At 39.4% G+C, this 12197-nt stretch overlaps 1 protein-coding gene across 2 annotated transcripts in view; it reads right to left on the reverse strand.

Annotated features, from left to right (window-relative positions):
- PTPN11 (protein tyrosine phosphatase non-receptor type 11) overlaps positions 1 to 12197 on the reverse strand; it is a 91284-nt gene that overhangs the window by 58799 nt on the left and 20288 nt on the right. For both annotated transcript variants that reach the window (XM_047759668.1, XM_047759667.1), the window contains exon 3: positions 1321 to 1515. In XM_047759668.1, the coding sequence (XP_047615624.1) occupies positions 1321 to 1515 (195 nt within the window). The remainder of the gene's footprint in view (positions 1 to 1320; positions 1516 to 12197) is intronic.

Genomic DNA, 12197 nt, shown 5'->3' on the forward strand with positions numbered 1-12197 from the left:
AGTGGGTTAAGGATCCAGCATTGCCTCAACCTATGGTGTAGGTTGCAGATGTGGCTCAGATCTTGTGTTGCTGTGGCTACGGTGCAGCCCAGCAGCTACAGCTCTGATTTGACCCATAGCCTGGCAACTTCCATATGCCTTGGGTGCAGCCCTTAAAAGACAAAAAAAAAAAAAATCTTCGGATAATCTGCTGGATCATCATTTCAAACTTTAATGCACATAAGACTTGGACAAGGGTGAGAGATTTTGCTAAAAATGTGAATTCCCATGCCTCAAAATCAGAGATACCAATACACCAAGTCTGAATGGGACCCAGCAATATGCATTTTTAATCAGCACACCAAGGGTCCTAATGCAGGCCATCCAAGGTTAGACTATGAAACAACACTTCTCTAAATTACTACAGAAAACGTCTTAACATAGTCATGAGAATAATGGGCCTTTTTCCCTCAGGATCTTGGTGAGAAAATAAGCATGATCATAGCACATAGTGCTAATGGCTCATCACTAAAGGAATGTACTCTAAGATACTTTTCATCTACTCTCAACTGAACAGGGTAAAATCTAGAAATAAAACCTCACATAGTTGGCTGACAGCATTTTGCATAATTATTTGGCTAGAAAACAAATTATCAGCATAAAATATCAGTGACATAATGGCACAAGTTGAAGAAACATACCTGAATATAGAAAATATACAAACCTAAATCAGAGACCCCAATTTGGTACTGAGTCAGAGAGGAGAGTGGGGATGCAAAAAACCAATAAAGTCAATACAAACAAAGTCACGCCCCAGCATTCATCAGCTTAGTTCCAACATGGGGGAAAGATCTCTAAAATAATACAATTCACTCTAAGCAAGGTCATTCCCAAACATTTTTGGATCTAATACAATAGAACTGATGAAAAATCTGGCCCTTTGAGTTCTCTGCTTTCCTACTTCTAAGCTCAAACTGACATCTGTTGGTGGCACTGCTGAATAGCTGGTCACGAGCTACTACGGGAACTGCTGCTGTTTTGTTTTCCTCTCCCAACTCTCAAAGTTCAACAAGGCTCAGGTTTAATAATCCTAATATTACTGCATGTACCAAGTATATATAGGAGTAGTCTGGGACCTCTGTGGAATGAGTGTAAGTAACACTGACTGAAGCTTTTGCAAGGAAAAGGCACTCTGAGAATAATCTGATCCTATTATTCTTATTTTAGTAAAACTTTTAGACTACAGTTGGAGAAACAGACGCCAAACCTCCATAATGCATTCATATCACACATATGGGATGGAATAGATGCAGACTCTGTAATTATTAAAATGTAACTGACCTTTCAGAGGTAGGATCTGCACAGTTCAGAGGATATTTGAGCCCAATAACATCTCCATTCTTCTCTTTTAATTGCCCATGATGTTCCATGTAATACTGGACCAACTCAGCCAAAGTGGCAAATTTCTCTCCTCCATACAGGTCATAGTAATCACCAGTGTTCTGAATCTTGATGTGGGTGACAGCTCCATTTCTTCTAAAATAGTCCATTAGAAAGTTAGGAGGGAAAAAAAAAAAAAGCAAGTAAAGAGCTATACTGGTAAAAATGGCTGTCATATTCTTATCAGATTTTACCTAAACACTGAAACAAACCCAAGGAAGGTATGAGTTTACACTTTTCTATAACAAATACAGTGAGACCCCATTATGGTGCAGAGGAAATGAATCCAACTAGTATCCACGAGGATGTAAATTCAAGCCCTGGCCTTGCTCAGTGGGTTGGGGATCTGGCATTGCTGTGAGCTGTGGTATAGGTCGCAGATGAGGCTCAGATCCTACATTGCTGTGGCTGTGGCGCAGGCCAGCAGGTATAGCTCTGATTTGACCTCCAGCCTGGTAATTTCCATATGCTGAAAGTGTGGCCCTTAAAAAAAAAAAAATGCAGTGAGTGAAACAACCACACAGTCAAACATTTAAACACAAAGGGGCTGTTTATTACTTTCTTTTCCTTGTACTTCTACTTTGAAAGCCTGATCTATCAAACTACATATATTAAGTGATATCATTTTTCTTATTAATTAATCAAAAAGTATCATTAAAATTAAACATACATCTACCTTATAATCCCACTCCTTTATATTTTGCCCCAAAGAAATGAAACTGCATGGCTACCAAAACACTTGTATAAGAATATTCATTGCAGTCTTATTTATAACAGAAAAAAATTTTAAATCAAATATTTATGGCCAAAATGGATAAACACTCATACAACAGACTACCTACCACACAGCAATCTTTAAAAAGAGAGAGAACCACTGATATATACAAACACAGATGAATCTCAAAAGCATTATACTACAAGAAAGAAGCCAGACACGAAAGAATATATACTGTATGACTTCATTTATATGATACTGTAGAATAAGTGGTATATGTGGATAGAAATGAGAATAGTGTTTTCCTCTGAAGAGGAGGAAAATGAGAAAAGAGTACAAAATAACTTTCCAGAGTAACAGAAATACTCAAGATTTTGATTGGAGTATTGGTTGCATTAATAACTGCATTTGTCACTAACGTACTAATACATTAATAAATGCATTAATAAATACATCTCACCATGCACTTAAGGTACTATACAGAATTGTATCTTTAGAAGTCATTTTATTTTATTTTACTTTATTTTTTGCTTGTTAGGGCCACACCCGTGGCATACAGCGGTTCCCAGGCTAGGGGTCAAACAGGAGCTGTGGCCGCTGGCCCATGCCACAGCCATAGCAACGCAGGATCCGAACCGCATCTGTGACCTACACCACAGCTCAAGGCAATGTCAGATCCTTATCCCACTTAGCAAGGCCAGGGATTGAACCTGCATCCTCATGGATGCTAGTCAGATACGTTAACCACTGAGCCATGAGAGGAGCTCCAGAAGTCATTTTAAAAACATAATTTACAGAGTTATCAAAATGAGATGGCTAATATGTCAACCCAGTGACTTTACATATACTGGCCAAAAGCTTCTAAAACTTGGTATTTTAGTTAGCCTAGGCAGTCCGTCAATTTCTGTTTGGTTTTCTGAACTACTAAATACATATCAAGGACACCCATAATCATCTCTGTGGACCCAAGGGGTCTGGCAACCCCAAAAAGGTAATTACTAACCTGTATTTTTTAGTCTGATCCTATAATGTTATTGATGAAGCCTCTGGAAAATGCAAACTCACCTCCACTAAAGAAAAAGGAAAATGGGAACTAGGGAAAGTAAGAAAAATTGTCCTACAATGTAAATAACAATATCTACTTCTAATCTTTGGTGACAGTCTTTTCCAGTGAATAAAAAAGTCACTTCAGGTCACTCTCCTCCAGCTACATCTGATTCTATCTTAACACCTGAGCTTTCTATCTCTAACCTTGACTTAACAACATAACAAAAAAACAGGTATTTCAGGTACGGACTAGATCAATAGAAAGCAACACAGATGGATCTCAAAAACATGATATTGCATGAAAGAAGCACAATGTAGAATGACATGCTTAACACGTATCATTTAGGAAAATTTCAGAACGTACCCTAGTAATACTATATATTATTCATGATACAGACATACACATATATATTTCAATCATTACAAATATTACAATATTTTGTTATTTATTATATGTACATATGTATTTTAAAAATGACCTAGAAAGAAATACACCAGACCCAAGAAAGTAGCTGCCTCTGGAGCAGAGAGAAGAACAGCAGAAAGGTGGTGAATAAAGGGAAAATTTGTTTTACTTTATATTTTATCTTAAAGAAAAAAGAACTGGCAATAAATACAACATGGATAATTGTACAAAATATTTTTTAATTTTTCTGCATTTTTTTTCCTCAAAATTAAAAAAGGGGATCTTCCTTGACTATCTAAAGCAACGTAGTCATCAATTTTCCCACATGGCCACATAACAAAAAGATTAGACAGCCTGCAGAAAACTGGAATAATAAATATGTCATATATGCACACACACAGACACACATGCTCATATATTACAGTGTCTATATCATACATAGAAGGAAACATAAAAAAGTGAAACTCGAGCTCCCGTTATGGCTCAGTGGGTTAAGAACTCAACTAGTATCCATGAGGATGTAGGTTCAATCCCTGGCCCTTCACTGGTTAAGAATCAGTGTTACCGCAAGCTGCAGCAGAGGTCACAGATGCGGCTCAGATATGGCGTTGCAGTGGCTGTGGTATAGGCTGGCAGCTGCAGCTCCAATTCAACCCCTGGCCTGGGAACTTCCATATGCTGCAGGTGCAGCCCTTAAAAAAAAAAAAAAAAAAAAAATGGAACTCAGCAGTTTGTAGAGTGGTTAAAAACAACAATTCTAAGACAGTTAAGAAAAAAGATATACAAATGGCCTTTAAACTGATTAAAATATGTTAAGCTTCAATCATAAAGAGAAATTAAAATTCACTGAGATACAATTTCTCCCCAAAAGCTGTGGAAAAATAGGTGCCCTCAGACATTGCTGGTGAGAGTGCAAAATAGTACAATCACTACAGAGGAGAGTTTGGAAAAACTATACCAACAGACATTGACCCTCTGCCCCAGTCATCTTACTCCCAGGAATTCACCTTGAAGATACATTTCCAAAAAGACAAAATATATGCAAAAGGTCATCATATTGACTGCAATATTATTATCATTATAAAATATTGGAAATAACTGAATTCCCATTTGTTGTTATATGCTATTAGCTGATTTAAAAAATGACTAAGATCACTAAAAGACTTCTGTAAGTGAAGGAAGTAAACTACAAAGGAACAGATTTAGTATTCTACTTCACATATGAAAAGAAACACAGAAGGATAAACCAAAATTAATAAAATTGGTTACCTTTAGAGATGGATGGGAATAAAGTATAAGAGGTAGGGATAAGAATAAGATTTCTGAGAGTTCCCATCGTGGCGCAGTGGTTAATGAATCCGACTAGGAACCATGAGGTTGAGGGTTGGATCCCTGCCCTTGCTCAGTGGGTTAACGATCTGGCGTTGCCATGAGCTGTGGTGTAGGTTGCAGACACGGCTCGGATCCCGCGTTGCTGTGGCTCTGGCGTAGGCCGGTGGCTACAGCTCCGATTCGACCCCAGCCTGGGAACCTCGATATGCCACGGGAGCGGCCCAAGAAATGGCAAAAAAAAAAAAAAAAAAAGAATAAGATTTCTCAGAATATACCTTTTTATATAGTTTGACTTTTAAATCTTATAAATGTTTCACATATTCAAAGAATAAAATCAACAAGGATCAAAAAATGAGTACAGGAATTCCCTTTGTGGTACAGTGGGTTAAGAACCTGACTGCAGGAGTTCCCGTTGTGGCTCAGTGGTTAACAAATCCGACCAGGAACCATGAGGTTCCTGGTTCAATCCCTGGCCTCGCTCAGTGGGTTAACGATCAGGCACTGCCGTGAGCTTGGATCTCGTGTTGCTGTGGCTGTGGTTTAGGCCCGCAGCTATAGCTCCCGTTAGACCCATAACATATGCCTTGGGTGCAGCCCTAGAAAAGACAAAAAAAAAAAAAAAGAACCCAACTGCAGCATCTTGGGTTACTGTGGAGGTGTGGGTTGGATCCTTAGCCTGGTGCAGTGGGTTAAAGGATCCTGCATTGCCACAGCTAAGGCAGAGCTTGTAGTTGTGGCTCACATTCAATCCCTAGCCTGGGAACTTCCATATGCCTTGGGCGTGGCCATTTAAAAAAAAAAAAAAAAAAGAATGTATAACCAAAAAACTGAATACAGAAAGAAATGAATCTAACTTTTTAATAAGTTTATAACTGCACATAAAATTAATTCCTGTAACTTCTGAACACAGTACTGACTGTACACCCTTCATGGGATATAGTCTAAAAAACAGACTCCAGAGAAATCATGAGCTTTACTTAATGGGTTTGTAATTAGAAATAATAGTGGTATCGTAATTTTGAAACTATTTTTTTTATTACAGGATTGGACAAATGAAATCATACATTGAAGCTGCTGTGAAGCAGAGTTTTGTCTACAGAAGGGAAACTCAAATATGGAATAGGAAAATGTGAAGATGCTGGGCTGAATGGGTGCTATCAAACTTGGTTTGTCTTTTTTGTTTGTTTGTTTGTTTTTTGCTTTTTAGGGCCACTGCTGCAGCATATGGAAGTTCCCAGGCTAGGGATCCAATTGGAACTATAACTGCCAGCCTACACCACAGCTACAGGAATGCTAGATTCCCCAACCCACAAAGCAAGGCCAAGGATGGAACCCACATCCTCATGGATCCCAGTAAGGTTTGTTAACCACTAAGCCATGAAGGGAACTCCTATTTATTTATTGATACTGGGATTTTTTAGGCTATGCCCAAAGCATATGGATGTTCCCAGGCCAGGGATCAAACCTGCACCACAGCAGCAACCCAAGCCACAATAGTGACAATGTCAAATCCTTAACCACTAGACCACCAGGGAAATCCTGATATTGATATACTTTTTTTTTTTTTTTTTGCTTTTTTAGGGCTGCACTTCCTGCATATGTAAGTTCCCAGGCTAGGGCTCAAATCAGAGCTACAGCTGCTGGCCTATGCCAAAACAGCCACAGCAACGCAGGATTTGAGCCAAGTCTGTAACCTACACCACAGCTCACAGCAATGCTGGATCCTTAACCCACTGAGCAAGGCCAGGGATCAAACCCACATCCTCAAGGATCCTAGTCGGGTTCACTAGCCACTGAGCCAAGAACTCCTGATATACCTTTTTTTCTTTTCTTTTTATAGGGCTGCACCTGCAGCATATGGAAGTTCCCAGGCTAGGGGTTGAATTGGAGCTATAACTGCCAGTCTACACCACAGCAAGGGCAGGGATCGAACCCACATCCTCATGGATCCAAGTCAGGTTTGTTAAATGCTGAGCCACGAAGGGAATTCCAGATACACTTTAAATTTTATTTTAAATATATCAATATTCATTTCCCAGCTCTGTCTACTATAAAGGCCTAGAAGCAATGACACTCCAGGAGCTTAAACACCAAAAGATGGGCAAACAGGTATTATTGTGCCTGCTGATGTGAAATAAAGGGATGGCTTCAAAAGTCATTATTGAAATGACGAGAGAAATTTGAATATGGACGATATGTCAGATAACATTATGGAATCAATGTTAAAATTTCTCACATAAAATAAGAATACTGTCATTATACAGGATGTCCTTGTTCATAGGACATGCACACTGAAGTATTCAGAGGTAAAAATAAACATCCTGACATCTGCAATTTATTTTCAAAAGGTCTGGGAGGTAAAAGTATATACATAAAGAGAAAAAGTAGGACTTCCCATCGTGGCTCAGCGGAAATGAATCTGACTAGGATCCATGAGGACGCAGGTTTGATCCCTGGCCTCGCTCAGTGGGTTAAGGATCTGGCGTTGCCGTGAGCTGTGGTGTAGGTTGCAGACGAGGCTCGGATCCCACGCTGCTGTGGCCATGGTGTAGGCCAGCGGCTATAGCTCTGATTCGACCCCTAGCCTGGGAACCCCCATACGCTACGGGTGTGGCCCTAAAAAGACAAAAAAGAGAGAGAGAGAGAAAGAGCAATCATGTGAAACGTTAACAGGTAAAGGGAATGTGGGTGTTCACTGTATCCATCTTTCAACTTTCCTATGGGTCTGAAATTTCTCCAGACAAAAAGATGAGAAAAAAGAAAAAAATAAAAAACTTCACCAGTTCTGTAAGACCTGACTCTGTACATGACTAGCTACAGGACTAGCTTTCTAACTTAACCTTTGTGCCTCAATATACTCACCCCTAAGATGAAGATAACAGCGGTATTTATTCATAGGTTGTTGGAGAGATTAAATAAAATGATATGTGGGGAGGGCTTAACAAAATGGCCCGGAATATGTCAAGTCCTCAATAACACTTGCTGCCATCATCACTGTCATCAGCATCAGCATCATTATTATATAATCTCCATCCAAATGTCACTCAACTGCAGTTAAGATATCTATGACAGGGCAAGCCCAGAAAATTCACAAAGCTCACTCCCTGTAGCAAAACGGAAGTAAAAGCTGATGATTCTTGAGATCATCAACAAGATCCTTAAGAAACCAATCTACATCAAAAAGGGGCTTTCCAGGAGTTCCCGTTGTGGATTGGCGGAAATGAATCCGACTAGGAACCATGAGATTCCGAGTTCGATCCCTGACCTTGCTCAGTGGGTTAAGGATCTGGTGTTGCCGTGAGCTGTGGTGTAGATCGCAGACGCAGCTTGGATCTGGTGTTGCTGGGGTGTAGGCATATGCGGGCAGCTATAGCTCTGATTAGACCCCTAGCCTGGGAACCTCCATATGCTGTGGGTGTGGCCCTAAAAAAAAAAAAAAAAAAAAAAAAGCAAAAAGGGGCTTCCAAAGGCCCAAAAGGTCCTAAATAAATCATCAGAACATATCTTCCTCACTTCTTTATTTTAAAATAATAATAATAAAAGCAAATTCATAGAGCAGTTCAGTTCTGGTTCTTGGGATGAGCTAGAGTAAGGAGAAGGCATATGTAAGAGAAAATCAATTTTTAGAAAAACTCTTCCACATCTGCTTAAAGAGATATGTAACAGGATGCTGGCCACACTGTTCAAAAAAAGTTTAAACAGGAGTTCCCGTCGTGGCGCAGTGGTTAACGAATCTGACTAGGAACCATGAGGTTGCGGGTTCGATCCCTGCCCTTGCTCAGTGGGTTAATGATCCGGCGCTGCCATGAGCTGTGGTGTAGGTTGCAGACATGGCTCGGATCCTGCGTTGCTGTACCTCTGGTGTAGGCCGGCGGCTACAGCTCCGATTCGACCCCTAGCCTGGGAACCTCCATATGCCGTGGGAGTGGCCCAAGAAATAGCAAAAAGACAAATAAATAAATAAATAAATAAATAAATAAATAAAAGAAAACTTAAAAAAAAGAAGTTTAAACAAAGCTAAAAACAATCCAATGTCCAATAATAGTGGGTTGGATAAAGGGTGGTATATTCATACCATTTCAGTATCACTGTCACAATTAATTTAGAGCCATGTGTACCAGCAGAAAACTCAAAAAAAATGTTGAATACATGGAGACTAAACAACATGCTACTAAAAAACCAATGGGTCAATGAGGAAATCAAGAAGGAAATTAAAAACTACCTTGAAACAAATGATAATGAAGACACAACCGCTCAAAATCTATGGGATGCTGTGAAAGCAGTGCTCAGAGGGAAATTTATAGCAATACAGGCCTTTCTCAAAAAAGAAGAAAGATCCCAAGTTGACAACTTAACCCTCCACCTAAATGAATTAGAAAAAGAAGAACAAAAAAGACCTAAAGTCAGCAGAAGGAAGGAAATTATAAAGACCAAAGAAGAAATCAGTAAAATAGAGACTCAAAAAACAATAGAGAAAATTAATAAAACCAAGAGCTGGTTCTTTGAAAAGGTAAACTAAATTGACAAACCCCTGGCCAGACTCACTAAAAAGAGGAGAGAAAGAACCCAAATAACCAAAATTATAAATGAAAAAGGAGAAATCACAACAGATACAGCAGAAATACAAAAAACCATAAGAGAATACTATGGACAACTATATGGCAACAAGTTTGACAATCTGGAAGAAATGGACAATTTTCTAGAATCTTACAGCCTGCCAAAACTGAATCAAGTAGAAACAGACCAACTGAACAGACCCATCACTAGAAATGAAATTGAAGAGGTCATAAAATCACTCCCTACAAATAAAAGTCCAGGACCAGATGGCTTCACAGGTGAATTTTATCAAACATATAAAGAGGAATTGGTGCCCATCCTCCTTAAACTCTTTCAAAAGGTTGAAGAAGAAGGAATACTCCCAAAGACATTCTACGATGCCACCATCACCCTCATTCCAAAACCAGACAGAGATACCACCAAAAAAGAAAACTATCGCCCAATATCATTGATGAATATAGATGCAAAAACTCTCAACAAAATCTTAGCCAACCGAATCCAACAACATATCAAAAAAATTATACACCATGACCAGGTTGGGTTCATCCCAGGTTCACAAGGATGGTTCAACATACGCAAATCCATCAGCATCACACACCACATTAACAAAAAAAAAAAGTCAAAAATCATATGATCATCTCAATAGACGCAGAAAAAGCATTTGACAAAGTCCAACATCCATTCATGATCAAGACCCTCGCCAAAGTGGGTATAGAGGGAACATTCCTGAATATAATCAAAGCCATTTATGAGAAACCCACAGCAAATATAATCCTCAATGGGGAAAAACTGAAAGCCTTCTCACTCAAATCGGGAACAAGACAGGGATGCCCACTCTCACCACTGCTCTTCAACATAGTTTTGGAAGTCCTAGCCACAGCAATTAGACAAACACAAGACATCAAAGGCATCCATATAGGAAGAGAAGAGATAAAAACTGTCACTGTATGCAGATGACATGATACTATACATAGAAAACCCTAAGGACTCAATCCCAAAACTACTTGAACTGATTAATAAATTCAGCAAAGTAGTAGGATATAAGATTAACATTCAGAAGTCAGTTGCATTTCTCTATACCAGCAATGAAATATTAGAAAAGGAATACAAAAACACGATACCTTTTAAAATTGCACCTCACAAAATCAAATACCTCGGAACACACCTGACCAAGGAGGTAAAGGACCTATATGCCGAGAACTATAAAACTTTAATCAAAGAAATCAAAGGAGATGTAAAGAAATGGAAAGATATTCCATGTTCCTGGATTGGGAAAATCAATATTGTAAAAATGGCCATTCTACCCAAAGCAATCTACAGGTTCAATGCAATCCCTATCAAATTACCCATGACATTTTTCACAGAACTAGAACAAACAATCCAAACATTTATATGGAACAACAAAAGACCCAGAATTGCCAAAGCAATCCTGAGAAACAAAAACCAAGCAGGAGGCATAACTCTCCCAGACTTCAAGAAATACTACAAAGCCACAGTCATCAAAACAGTGTGGTACTGGTATCAAAACAGACAGACAGACCAATGGAACAGAATAGAGAATCCGGAAATAAACCCTGACACCTATGGTCAATTCATCTTTGACAAGGGAGGCAAGAACATCAAATGGGAAAAAGAAAGTCTCTTCAGCAAGCATTGCTGGGAAACCTGGACAGCTGCATGCAAAGCAATGAAACTAGAACACACCCTCACACCATGCACCAAAATAAACTCAAAATGGCCGAAAGACTTAAATATACGACAGGACACCATCAAACTCCTAGAAGAAAATATAGGCAAAACACTCTCTGACATCAACATCATGAATATTTTCTCAGGTCAGTCTCCCAAAGCAATAGAAATTAGAGCAAAAATAAACCCATGGGGAGTTCCCGTCGTGGTGCAGTGGTTAACGAATCCGACTAGGAACCATGAGGTTGCGGGTTCAGTCCCTGCCCTTGCTCAGTGGGTTAACGATCCGGTATTGCCGTGAGCTGTGGTGTAGGTTGCAGACGCGGCTCGGATCCCGCGTTGCTGTGGCTCTGGTGTAGGCCGGTGGCTCCAGCTCCGATTGGACCCCTAGCCTGGGAACCTCCATATGCTGCGGGAGCAGCCCAAGAAATAGCAACAACAACAACAACAACAAAAGACAAAAGACAAAAAAATAAATAAATAAATAAACCCATGGGACCTCATCAAACTGAAAAGCTTTTGCACAGCAAAGGAAACCCAAAAGAAAACAAAAAAACAACTTACACAGAATAGGAGAAAACAGTTTCAAATGATGTAACCGACAAGGGCTTAATCTCTAGAATATATAAACAACTTATACAACCCAACAACAAAAAAGCCAATCAATCAATGGAAAAATGGGCAAAAGACCTGAATAGACATTTCTCCAAGGAAGATATACAGATGGCCAACAAACACATGAAAAAATGCTCAACATCGCTAATTATAAGAGAAATGCAAATCAAAACTACCATGAGATACCACCTCACACCAGTCAGAATGGCCATCATTAATAAATCCACAAATAACAAGTGCTGGAGCGGGTGTGGAGAAAAGGGAACCCTCCTGCACTGTTGGTGGGAATGGAAACTGGTACAACCACTATGGAAAACAGTTTGGAGATACCTTAGAAATCTATACATAGAACTTCCATATGACCCCACAATCCCACTCTTGGGCATCTATCTGGACAAAACTCTCCTTAAAAGAGAC

The sequence above is a fragment of the Phacochoerus africanus genome, chromosome 15, assembly GCF_016906955.1.
Source record: "Phacochoerus africanus isolate WHEZ1 chromosome 15, ROS_Pafr_v1, whole genome shotgun sequence".
Taxonomy (NCBI): Eukaryota; Metazoa; Chordata; class Mammalia; order Artiodactyla; family Suidae; genus Phacochoerus; species Phacochoerus africanus.